Source organism: Bos javanicus, chromosome 1 (assembly GCF_032452875.1).
Source record: "Bos javanicus breed banteng chromosome 1, ARS-OSU_banteng_1.0, whole genome shotgun sequence".
In the NCBI taxonomy this organism is placed as follows: domain Eukaryota; kingdom Metazoa; phylum Chordata; class Mammalia; order Artiodactyla; family Bovidae; genus Bos; species Bos javanicus.
The window spans coordinates 140,309,621-140,323,615 of record NC_083868.1 but is presented as its reverse complement, the minus strand read 5'-3'; the positions used below and the strand labels follow the sequence as shown (position 1 = coordinate 140,323,615).

General features: G+C 37.8%; 1 protein-coding gene across 1 annotated transcript in view; it reads left to right on the top strand.

The window, feature by feature from the left end:
* DSCAM (DS cell adhesion molecule) overlaps positions 1–13,995 on the top strand; it is a 696,196-nt gene that overhangs the window by 348,735 nt on the left and 333,466 nt on the right. Inside the window, exon 4 of the mRNA XM_061425997.1 lies at positions 3,996–4,142. Coding sequence (XP_061281981.1) covers positions 3,996–4,142 — 147 coding nt within the window. The remainder of the gene's footprint in view (positions 1–3,995; positions 4,143–13,995) is intronic.

Sequence of the window (13,995 nt, the reverse complement as noted above, 5' to 3'; positions counted from 1 at the left end):
TGGACCAGTGGTCAGTGACCAGGCCCTCACCCTTTGGCTTTGCAGAAGAAGTATTCCCACAAAGATGGAAAGTAGTGAAACAAGTAAAGTATTTATTAGGAGGAAAAAGAGTACAGTATATGTGGATAGACAGATGGGCTGACCCAGAAAGAGTCACTGAGTCGTACCCTCGTGGCAGTATGAGGCATTTCTTCCAGGTTTCCTCTGATCAGTCATTTTGGTTTGCCTGGTTCACAGTCCATATTTGGTGCATCTCGGAGCCCTCCCATGAGTACATACGCATCTCTCAGCCAAGAGGGATTGAAGAGGCTTATGGGTAGTTAGCATCACTTAGCACCATTCCCCTTTGACCCCCAGAAGACTTTCTGCACTCATATAGTCAGGGAGGTCTCCTGACTTTGAGAAATAAGTGGTCTGGGCAGGGCCCAGCTGCCTCTCCTAATTGTGCTGCTGTTCTTATTCTGGGGTTTCAGTCCACAGGAAATGAATCTCCTATCACTTTATCCTCAGGCTCCTCACCTACCTCCCACCTCAGTTTTACATTTCTGGATAGAACTAGTCCCCTAGCCCCTGTGCTGAGCATAGCAAGGCTGGTACTAAGCTGTAGGTTTTCTTCACTGGCATTAACACACCAGCTCATGCCAATAAACACTGGAGACCTGTGCCAGCACTCAGTTGAAACCCATTTCTTCTGGGTTTATGCAAAGTTCTAAGAGCTTTGGTATGTCTGGTTTCTCCCTCTCAGCACACACATCCTGAGAGTATCCACAGCGATTCTGTCAGCAGAGAGAGGTGACAGCTCAGAGCCTGGTGGTAAAGGAGGGAACCGTGTGTGTTCGTGCGTGCTAAGTTACTTCAGTCTTGTCCAGCTCTTTGTGATCCTATGGACCTTAGCCCACCAGGCTCCTCTGTCCAAGGTATTCTCCAGGCAAGAATAATGGAGTGTCTTGTTGTGCCCTTCTCCAGGGCATCTTCCTGATCCAGGGATTGATCTCATCTCCTTTACATCTCCTGCCTTGGAGGTGGATTCTTCACCACCAGTGCTACCTGGGAAACCCAGAGAGAACAGATGAACTATTAACGACAGAACTGGGGACTTGACCTCCTGGGCCATTCAGGGCATGTTGAGAAGCCAAGATAGCTTCTGATATATCCCTTTAATAACTGAGCAGTGTGGCTCAATAGTCTACAACTGCAATCATGACCCTAAATCCAAAAATCATTCATGATTGTTCAGTTGACTGCTTTGCAGTATGTTTAACATGACAAACAAAAAGTGTGGACTATATTTTAGCAGTGTTTATATGTAAAGTGCTAATAATTCTCCAAGGAAAATAAAATTACCTACAAAAGTTTGGCTTTGCACAGTTATATGTTACCAGACAGTTCTGAGTAGTAAAGGGGTGTGTGTGTGTGTGTGTGTGAGAGAGAGAGAGAGAGAGAGACTGTGTGTGTAGTTTATTGCTATTAATATTTTGTTTTAATATTTGCCTATCTTAACAGAACCACATTCTTCCATCTCATTTAAGGCTGTGAACAAATCCATTTATTCCATATGATACAAAATCCTTTGCTGATGTAAGGCAGAAAGCAGGGTGCATTGAAAAGCAAGGGGGTGGTTGAGAAGATTCCCTGTTACCATGAAACCAAGACACCTGGTGTCCTAGTGACATAGCTATGCCTCATTGTCCTAAGAGTTCCCTGTATCTTGGGAGTTTAGGCTGAACCCCAGGACTCTGGGTCTTTGTGGTCCTCTCCTAATCAGATTCTTCTATTCTTCATTTTTATTTTAGGTTTTAAAATATTGATCAGTTTGGTGATGGGGTTCAATGAGAAATAATGGGTTCGACAGAGATGGTTCAAATTAGCATGGGAATTCAGCCAACTCCTTCTTCCTTCCCTGTGAATATCTCAGAAAATGTTTCACACCAACAAGGTTCCCAATTCTCTGAAACACCATGTCTTTAGAGAGTTTATTTAGCATGCTAAGTGGATAAAAAGGAGTCAGCTATTCCAGGAGCAAAGTGAGTGATTAAATTAAATGTACCTGGAGAGTAGAGCCCTCTTAGGAATCAGTGGAGTAATGAGCGCAGGCTGCTGCTTCTGCAACCCTGAGCATCTCCTGACACTCGGAGGAGCCGTGCACAAGAGGCTCCCCTTACATTGTCACCACTGATGATGGCCTGTCAATTCTAGTGCAAAGACGCCGTCTTCGAGTGGTGACAGGAGTTAATATAGTAGCTTTTTGTTCCTTGTTTCTGTCTTTCTGTACTTTAAAGTAACTGGTTATTAAAGCATTATGTAAGTATGCAAAATATATTGACAGGAAAAAATGTTTCAATTATACACAATATATACTGGTAAGACCTGTTTGGCATGTGATGACAGATGACAAGTGGTAATTTTAGTGGCTGTTTTCAGGGGGAGGATAAAGCAAAAGTAGCTAGAATATACATCATTCCCTTTTTCAGCTATTCTAATGTTTAGCATATTTATAGCATATTTTAAAATAAGTAACTAATATATTTGTTAAAAAAATAAATTTATCACTTAAAGGTATTTTATCCTTTAGTAGTTAATTGGTGTTCTTCTGGAAAGCTTATGCTGGATCAGTGTTTGTTTTATGATTTTTTAAATTCATGTCCATTGAATTGCTTTCATATTGCATAAGAAGCAATAAGCTGTTTTTACTTTATCTGACAGTTGATCTATGAATAATTTATACTTCTTATAAGAAGTAACCATGCGATGGCTGTGAGAATTGTGTTCACAGCTTTAAATATTTGAGACCTACAATTAATGAAGTCAGAACTTCTGGCAAATTCTGATTAATATAAACCAAAGGCAGTTTCAAATGAAACTAAGGAAAACAAACAGTTGAAAAGAATGTGAATTTTTGTCATTTTGGTCTTTTCCCAAAGAAGCAAAATGACATTACTTTTCAAGTAGAATAGCATCAGATATAGAAATTTTCCACAGGAAAGGCTAACAGTAGAACACAAGGAGTTGAGTCTCCCACCATGTAAGTGCTGGCGCTCACCTAGGAATGTACTCCTTTGCTTTTATTTGGTGTATCACAAAAATTATCACTGAACAGTGAACACTTATCTTTAGGTATTTACATATCTTTAGATATTTTAACATTAATTAGATATTAATTAGTTAAAGATATTAAATATCTTTAGATAGTTTTGAAGGAAAGAATCTTCTTTATTCTCCTTCAAGCAACAATGATGCTTGGTCTCTTAATGCTGGCCATTTCTGTTCAAACTGAGTTATAGAGGCAAAACCCACAGGTCACGGAGAGCACATTGTATCCAGTGTTGATATGCAGGAGAAAGAGGTGGGTATCACTTTTTTCTTCCTGAGGTGAAAATGCTATCATCGATAATTTCAGTAGTAATCAGAAAATAGAAGCTCTCTAAAGCACTGAATATAGGAAGAATTGGTCTTTATCCTAGAATATAGATGTAAGTGTTGGTTATCATTGAGGAAATTAGTCTTTCCTGGGAAGGTTGTGGAATATATCATTGTTCTTTAGTCTAACATGTTTATGTATTTATTGAAACATTTGAAATACTTACATGATATAGAAATTTATAAAAGAAAATTAATACTCCTTTAATTTGTCATATTCTGAGAGAAAAGTGATGGTCAAAGAAAATCTGCTAAATTAGCAACATACCAATTATATGCCAACTCTCTTGCTCCTAAATAAATACATGACCTAAAAAATTAATTAATGAGACTCAGCTTTGCAAGTATGTATTTATTTTGTAGTATACTCACTAAAATCCCCTAATTTAGAATAAAGTATTAATGTAGCTTGAACCCTTAAAGTAACACACACACAAACGCAAACACACACACACATCTATTATTTGCCTTCATATGAGTTTCCCTCAGGTGAAGAAAATCTATTCAGTGCCTTTGTATGACTGGGTTGCTTCTGTTCTGTTCTGTTTTAATGGGGTAATCATTTTCTTCTATTTTAGGATCTAGATTTCTCATCACATCCACGGGCGCCTTGTATATTAAAGATGTACAAAATGAAGATGGATTGTATAACTACCGCTGTGTCACGCGGCACAGATACACCGGGGAGACCAGGCAAAGTAACAGCGCTAGACTTTTCGTATCAGGTAAAAACTCATCGGCACTGAGATTTCTGTTTCCGTTTTCTTTTGTTAGTGCTCTGGGATGACTCCAGTAAAATCATGGAACTTACAAGTAAAATGAAGTCTGTATTTCTGTCCCAAAATATTCTAGCAACTTGAGGGTTTTTTAAATAAAAAAAAAAGAAAGAAAGAAAAAACTTTTCCCGATACAGTACAATGCAAATATGGATATTTCACCTATTGTAAAATTCCAAATTTCTTTGACCCTATATTATTGCTACTTTGTTGACAATGCCTCCTCTCACTATTGTATGTTATGACTGGTGATACCAATTAGCACCTCAGTGCTTTCTACTCTGCAGAGCTCTAAGGGAGCAGGACATAGTCCTTGGAACACACCTCTTATTCCCCATCTAGCAGTAGTGGAGAAATTATCCACATTGACTTAGAAGGGTGGGTTTGGTGGGGGATGGGGGGAGACTCAAGAGGGAGGGAACATATGTATACTTATGGAAAATTCATGGTGTTGTATGGTGGAAGCCAACACAAAAATGTAAATCAGTTATCCTCCAATAAAAAATTTAAAAATGTAATATTCTATGCCCATTGGTTTAATACAGCTCCTTTTTTAAGACTATCTTACACATTTTTAAATATAGCATATACATTATAAAGTGAGTATAATGATAATAATCATTATTAGTGAGTATAATAATGAGATTTTGAAATGTATATTGATTTGCAAATAAGGACTCAATTTAATGACTAAGAACTTTCTACATTATATATATATATATATATATATATTTAACCAATTGGTCAAAATAAAACAAAATCATGGGTATGAAAAAAAAAATGAAGTTAAAGAAATAGGCATGGCCTTCCAGGATTATTCTCAAGTGAAGGAAACCCAAAAACAGTTTATTCCACTTTCATAAATATATCAGTTTTGTGCCTCTTTTAATGGGAGTTATACTTTGAGAAGATATCGACCTTTTGCAGAATCTTTACAGTTGGCTTGCTGTTGATCCATCAGTCAAACAAATCAGCAATACGTTTACACAGGATTGCATTAGTGCTCCGTGCAGAAGTTTAGAAGTATGAAATTACCATCTCAGTATTAGAAATCAAATGTAAAATATATGACTTTTGGTCTTATAGTTTTAGAATATAAAATTGATCCATGTGTATATGTACCACAGCTTTCTTATCCATTCATCTGCTGATGGGCATCTAGGTTGCTTCCATGTCCTGGCGATTATAAACAGTGCTGCGATGAACATTGGGGTACACGTGTCTCTTTCCCTTCTGGTTTCCTCAGTGTGTATGCCCAGCAGTGGGATTGCTGGATCATAAGGCAGTTCTATTTCCAGTTTTTTAAGGAATCTCCACACTGTTCTCCATAGTGGCTGTACTAGTTTGCATTCCCACCAACAGTGTAAGAGGGTTCCCTTTTCTCCACACCCTCTCCAGCATTTATTATTTGTAGACTTTTGGATCGCAGCCATTCTGACTGGTGTGAAATGGTACCTCATAGTGGTTTTACACAATGGAGTATTACTCAGCCATTAAAAAGAATACATTTGAATCAGTTCTAATGAGGTGGATGAAACTGGAGCCTATTATACAGAGTGAAGTAAGCCAGAAAGAAAAACACCAATACAGTATACTAATGCATATATATGGAATTTAGAAAGATGGTAACAATAACCCAGTGTATGAGACAGCAAAAGAGACACTGATGTATAGAACAGTCTTATGGACTCTGTGGGAGAGGGAGAGGGTGGGAAGATTTGGGAGAATGGCATTGAAACATGTAAAATATCATGTTTGAAACGAGTTGCCAGTCCAGGTTCGATGCACGATACTGGATGCTTGGGGCTAGTGCACTGGGACGACCCAGAGGGATGGTATGGGGAGGGAGGAGGGAGGAGGGTTCAGGATGGGGAACACATGTATACCTGTGGCGGATTCATTCTGATATTTGGCAAAACTAATACAATTATGTGAAGTTTAAAAATAAAATAAAATTAGAAAAAAAAATTGATCCATGCAGTGATTAGTAATTTTATTTGCCATGATGTTTTGTGTGGGAGACATAATAACAAGTTTTCAAGTGCTGGAGTAATTAGAACAATGTCACCTAACACCCATATATTGCCCTTGATAATGCTTTATCTGAATTCCTCTTCCCCATTTACATCTTTAAAATAGCCAATGCTCACCTGTCTTTTAAGGTTTAGGAAAAACATAAGTCATAACTAATTGATATTTTTTCCCCTCTGAACTTGAAATAGTTTATCTTTACCTGTTCTTTTTCATATCAGTTGTTACTTTATCTCTTGTGTTATTAGTTATGACTTGTTGCCTCTGTTTAGGGCAAGAATAATCAGCACAGTAAAAAAAAAAAAAAATACGCTTGTTTGTACGCCCGTGGTGGATTCATGTTGATCTGTGGCAGAACCAATACAATATTGTGAAGTAATTAGCCTCCAATTAAAATAAATAAATTTAAATTAAAAAAAAAGAAAAGTGAGAACCCAGCTCTATGGCCCTTAAAACATCTTAAAATTGTGGAGGTGGAGGGGCTTTGTAAGTTACCCAGTCAAAATAAAGAGTTGGAATTTGTTTTAAAAATAAATAAATAAATAAAATGCCCAGAAAATAAACCTAAAAATATGTGCTAGAAATTCTTGCAAAAATATCCTAACATATTTGCTTGTTGTTTTAAACCTAGCTCTTGACAGCTATCCAAAACCTCCTGGATAGGGCATGCACATTATACACGTCAGAGAACATAACAGAGCAGGAAAGTGAAAGATCACCTTCTGGTGTGAAATAAGCAGGGTCTTTGATAAGAAGACCAGCCAGCCCTCAAAGTTTCCCTCTGCTTCAGAAGCCCTATCCTCCAACCAACCAGACTTGTATTATTGAAAAATAAAACTTCAAAAATTAAAAAAAATTAAAATTAAATTAAAATGTTGAGAAGATAAATTATAAAATGAGTAGCCTCTATTACGTGTTCCATGGTGTTTTTAATAATAGGCTTTCCTGATAGCTCAGTTGATAAAGAATCCGCCTGCAATGCCAGAGACCTCCATTCAATTCCCGGGTCGGGAAGATCCCTTGGAGAAGGGATAGGCCACCCACTCCTGTATTCTTGGGCTTCCCTGTGGCTCAGCTGGTAAACAGTCAGCCTGCAATGCGGGAGTCCTGGGTTTTATCCCTGGGTTGGGAAGATTCCCTGGAGAAGGGAAAGGCTATCCATTCCAGTATTCTGCCCTGGAAAATTCCATGGACTGTGTAGTCCATGGGGTCACAAAGCGTCAGACATGACTGAGCGACTTTCACTTTCACAGTGCTTTTAATAAGAGCACAATGGTATATTTGTTCAGAATATCCTAGGAAAGGTCTTTTATGACTGAGGAGGAACTTTTTCATGACAATACTGAAGTAAGAAAGGAAACAGTCTCGGAGGAATGGTGGCATGGATCTGGGTATAAGATGAAACTGAGCTTAGCAAAAAGAAGCAGATATGTATTTCTCCATTGAGATAATGTGAATCAAGTGATGATAATCTCAGGAGGCCATTTTTCTCTGAAGTGAAACCTGGAAAAAAAAGTAAAACCTTAAAAAAAAAGGTGAGAAAACAGAAAAAATAGCCTTGTTTATCTCTAGATCATGAAGTACTGATTTCTCAGAGTTGAAAAGGCAAATTTGCTTTTTTTAATCACAAGCTTAATTATTATTTTTTAAAGAATGTTTCAAAAATAAGCAGCAGGACTCATGAGCATTGATTGGGTCACCACAGAAGCGACGCGACGAGAGTCGTGAGATTGCCTCATGAGCATTTGTGCACATCAGTAAGAAGCATCAGAGGAGAGACTAGTAAAGGAGCATCATACACTTGAACACCAGCAGAAAAGAAGAGACGGGATAAGACTGAACATTTGGGGTTAAAGGTGGTAGTTGTAAGAAGGGAGAAGTCAGCAGAGTCACACAGACTCAAAAGGCTCTTAAGAGAGTCTACTGCTTATGGCATGTAGCTTGTGACGTTTTGGTCAGAGAAATTTCAGTAAAGTAGTTGAGGGAGGAAACAGTTGATGCTAGAACTTGGGAATGTAGACACTGAGTGCAGATTATCTAGAGTTTAAGCTTTGAAGGATAACAGAAAATTATTTAATTTTAAATTAGATCTAAATTGTTAATAAATGTATACATGGGGTTTGCTAGTGGGGTTATGCTAGTAATAAGGTTTTTAATGATTCCAAATTCTTCCTGGAGTGGAAACAGGCTCAATAGGATAACAAAAGAAATAGAATGTGGATGTCATTTTCAACAAAAGTAGGTGACAGGGATCCTCAGAAACTCTTAAACATGTGGGGCTGTAGAAAAACTACTGGCAACAGCAGGTCCAATGTAAGAGAAGCAGCAGTGTAAGAGAAGCAATGGATGGTGAAGGGGGAAGGCCTATTGAGATTACTATATAGTCACAGAAATGCAAAATAGTCAACAAATTGTTTTTGTTCTGTTGCTAAGTCATGTCAGATTCTTTGCAACCCCATAGACTGCAGCATGCTGGTCTTCCCTGTCCTTTACTATCTCCCAGAGTGTGCTCAAACTTTTGTCCATTGTGTCGGTGATGCCATCCAACCATCTCATCCTCTGTTGCCCCCTTCTCCTCTTGCCCTCAGTCTTTCCCAACATCAGGGTCTTTCCCAGTGAGCTGGTTCTTCACATCAAGTGGACAAGGTATTGGAGCTTCAGCTTCAACATGATTTCTTCCAATGAATATTCAAGGTTCATTTCCTTTAGGATTGACTGGTTTGATCCCCTTGCTGTTCAAGGGGCTGTCAAGAGTCTTCTCCAGTACTACAATTCAAAAGCGTCAATTCTTCACCACTTGGCCTTCTTTATGACCCAATTCTCACATCTGTACATGACTACTGGAAACACCATAGTGTTGACCATAGGAAACTTTGTCAGCATATGCTCATCTCCAAAAAGCAGAGGAGGACTATTTCTTGATGGGAACCTGGGAAAATGTGTTTGAGGATATTCACAACACTTGGATAGCCCTGTGCAAGCTCTGAGCTGAAGATGAGTATAAAAGGCTGTGACATCACATAGTTAACTGGTGGTCTTGTGTATCTCAGAAGTATTCAGCAAATACTACTTTCAGAAGAAGAGAGATTCACCCTGAGGGAAACTGCTGGATTTAGGAATCAAACTGAGCCAGAGTGGAAAACTAAATGGAGAGAGAGAAGGTGTTTCCATTGAAAAGGTCCAGAAGCAATGGGCAACCAATAGCAACTAGCAACTCTACCGCCTAGACAATAGTCTCTTTTAAATATTATGCCATAATAATAGGGACCACGGTTCCTTGAAATAATGATCACTTATTGGTTTGGGACAGGAAACATGCAAGATGAGCCTGAAATATAAATAGGGTCTTGCCAAAATTATACGTAAATAAATATATATATGTATTAATATTAAGGCATACATAGGTGTGTATATGTGTGCATACATATATACTTACATAATGTACATGTACAATTATATAATTATTTGCATATATATTTACATGTACACATGTCCATATACATTAAATAATAACAGAAGCAATAATAATAATAATCTTATTGGTCTACTTAGTGGTAACTAGGGCAGGCACCAACTCTTGACTTTGATAATTAGTCATTATAGAGAACAATGAAAATTCTCCCTATATTTCCTATAAGTACTATATATTTTATGATAACCAAACAACCCTAGTTCAGGAAGAAAAGTTCTTATTTACAGAATAATCATATCTGTTGAATGTGAAGATAAGAAAATATTAAAATCGTGATTTTCAACCCTTAGTAAAATAATTCAGACAAACGTCATCTGAATTTGCTTATCATTTTTAGCCTTATTGAGTTTTGCATGCAACTCATATAGCCTCATTATATAGATGCAAAGGGAATGACAAAAGGTTGAGCTTGATCTAACCAATCCATCAGAACTAAATTCCAGTCATAAGAAAAAATGGCAATAGAGGAACAGGCTAAATGACAGCATAAAGAAAGATATTCAAAGTGTGGGATTTCCTATGCAATAACTTATCTGTTTCTTCAATAACCCAGAGACATGAGAAGAAATAGAAGAGAGGCTGCTCTGAATTAAAAGAGTCAAGAACGATAACAACAACAACAAAAAAAGAACAATAACAATTAAGATCACCAATAAGGGAGTGTGGCAAAGATAATGGAGTAGGAAGATCCTAAGCTAATTCTTCACATGGACACACCAAAAATACTACTATTCATAGAGGAAATATCAATGATAATAACTTGCAGACATGCAGAAAAGTTTTCCACAATTAAAAATATAAAGACAGAACCACAGTAAGATGGGTAGGAGGTGCAGAGACATGACAAACTCCCAGAGAGGCAAGCCTCAAATGGAAAAATCAAAATTGCAGAAGTTCTCCCCAAGGAGCAAGGGGTCTGAGCCCAACATCAAGCTTCTTAGTCTTGGAGTTCTCCACCAGGAAGATGAAAGCTCCAGAATGTCTGGCTTTGAAAGCCAGTGGGGCTTATGTATGGGAGAGTTGGAGGGTTATAAAATAGATACCCCACTCTTAAAGACTCATGCAAAATCTCTCATGCTCCAAGACCCAGTGCAGAGGCAATCATTTGAAAGTAGCCTGGGTCAGACCCACTTGCTAATTTTGGAAAGCCTCCTGGAAAGGCAGTAACTAACTGGGACTGCCCCAGGATATAGACAACATTTTAGTCACTAAGTTGTGTCCAACATTTTACAACCCCATGGACTGCAGCACACCAGGCTTCTCTCTCCTTTACCATCTCCAGAGTCTGCTCAAATTCATGTCCATTGAATCAGTGATGCTATCTAACCATCTCATCCTCTGCTTCCCCTTTATCCTTTTGCCTTCAACCTTTCCCATCATTAGGGTCTTTTCCAATGAGTTGGCTCTTCACATCAGATAGCCAAAGTATTGGAGCTTCAGATTCATCATCAGTCCTTCCATAAATATTCAGGGTTTATTTTCTTTAGGATTGACTGGTTTGATTTTCTTTCAGCCGAAGGAACTCTCAAAAGAGTCTTCTCAAGCACCATAGTTGTTTATGGTCCAACTCTCACATCCATACATGACTACTGGAAAAGCTATTGCTTTGACTAGGCTGACTTTGTTGGCAAAGTGATGTCTCTGCTTTTTAATTCTCTTTCTAGGTCTGTCATAGCTTTCCTTCCAAGGAACAAGCATCTTTTTAATTTCATGGCTGCAGACACTATCCACAGTAATTTTGGAGACCAACAAAATAAAATCTGTCACTACTTTTACATTTTCCCTTTCTATTTGTCATAAAATGATGGGACTGGATGCCATAATCTTGATTATTTTTTTTTAATGTTGAGTTTTAAGCCAGGTTTTTCACCAATCATAGACATTGGTGGAAGCAATTTTGGAGAGCTCATTCTATCACGAGGACACTATGCTGGCAAGTGCCATTTTGGAGTCTTCCCTCTTGCTTATTAGTGCTGGTGGTTTACCTGCCTATTAGACAATTTGACAGCAGCCCCTGGACCAACACCACCCCAGGGCTAGCAGCCCATTGCATGGAAAACCAGCCCCCCGACTAGTAGGGCAGCAGCCTCTACATGAAGCAGGGCCTGCCAGCCAACCAGGCTGGGGTCCATCCCTGCCTACCAGCCACTCTCAGTAGTCAGGCCCACCATAACTGAAGGGTCCCTGCGGTCCACTTAAGGGGCTCCCCTAGAGCACTTGGCTCTGGGAACCAGTGTGCTGCTGGGCCCCATAGCACATTTCCAATATCAGGCCACTTCCTCAAAATTGGGATATGTAAGTGATATATATATAACACAGATGTAAAAACAGAATTCAGCAAAATGAGGCAACTGAGGAATATTTTGCAAATAAAAGAACAAGATAAAATTCCAGAAGAAGAACTAAGGAGATAATAATCTCCCTAACAAAAAAAAATACAAGGTTAAGATCACAAAGGTGCTCAATGAACTTGAGAGAAGAATGAATGAACATGATGAGAAGTCTAATAGCAAGTTAGAAAACACAAGAACCAAACAGAGCTGAAGACTATGATTACTAAACAGAAGAATACACTAGAAGGAATCAACAGTAGATTAGATTAAGCAGGGGAACAGATCAGTGAACTGGAAGACAGAGTAGTGGAAAACTCTTATGTGGAACTGAAAACAGAAAAAAAAAATTAAAATGAAGACAGTTTAAGAGACCTGGGGATAATCACACTTACTATCTTATAGGGGTCTCAGAAGGAAAAGAGAGGGAGAAAGGGGCAGAAAAATTATTGGAAGAAATAATAGCTCAACACTTCCCTAACCAGGGAATGTAAACAAGTATTCAGGTCCACAAAGCAGAGGATCACTCTCTCACACACACACAAAGATGAACCAAAGAGATTCACACCAAGACACATTATAATTAAAATGGAAAAAATTAAAGATATAGGGAGAATGTTAAACACAGCAAGGAAAAAGGAACTATTTAAATACAAAAGAACTCCCATGAGACTATCAATTGACTTTTCGGTAGAAACTTTGCAGGCCAGAAAGCAGTGTCATAATATGTTTAAAGTGATGAAATAAAAATAAACAAGATTATTCTACAAAAGAGAGATAAGAGTTTTACAGATAAGCAAAAGTTAAAAGATTTCACTGTCACTAAACCTTCCCTGGTAGCTCAGATGGTGGAGAATCCACCTCCAGTGCAGCAGATCTGAGTTCAATACCTGGGTTGTGAAGATCTCCTGGAGGAGAAAATGGCAACCCACTCCATTATTCTTGCCTGTAGAATCCCCATAGACAGAGGAACCTGAACGGCTACAGTCCATGGGGTTGCAAAGAGTCAGACACAACTAAGCGACTAAGCACACAAACCTATCTTATAAAGACTATGAAAGGGACTTCTCTAAGCACCAAAAAGACCACATCTAGAAATATGAAATTTAGAAAAAGAAAATATGACTGGTAAAGTAAACATATAGTAAAGGTAGTTGACGCGCAAATTGTAAGGCTAGCAAAAGGTTGAAAGACAAAAGCAGAAAGATCATCTATATCCACAATAAGTTGAGGGCTACACAAAACAGAAAGATGTAAAATATAAACTCAAAATACTAAAATGGTGGCAAGAAAAAATGGAGTTTTTAGAATGTGTTCAAACTTAAGAGATCATCAAATTAAAATAATCAAGTGTGTATATATATATATACACACACACATACACACATATATATATATCCATATAAATCTATGTACAAGCCAAAATACATTTATATACAAGCCAAAAATCTATACTGGGTATACGAGAAAAGAAAAATGAATCCAGACATAATGCTAAAGATAGTCATCAAATCACAAGGGAAGAAAGCAGAAAAAGCAAAAAGAAAACTATGAAAATAAGAAAACAATGAACAAAATAACAGTAAGTACATATCTACCAATAATTACTTTAAATGTAAATGGACTAATGCTCTAATCAAAAGGTATACTGTGGCTGATTTGATTAAAAAAAAAAAACACACACATATATGCTGCCAACAAGAGACTCACTTCAAATCTAAAGACACACACAGACTGAAAGTTAGGGGATGGAAACAGGTATTTGGTCAAACGGAAACAAAAAGAAGGTTGGTGTAGCAATACTTGTATCAGAAATGTAGACTTTAAAACAAAGACTTTTGTATTTTGTTAAAATACAGGAAAGAATATTACATGATGATAAAGGGATCAATCTGAAAGGGAAATATAGCAGTGGTAATTTGTATGCATCCAACATAGAAATACTTAAATAAAGAGAATACTAGCAGAC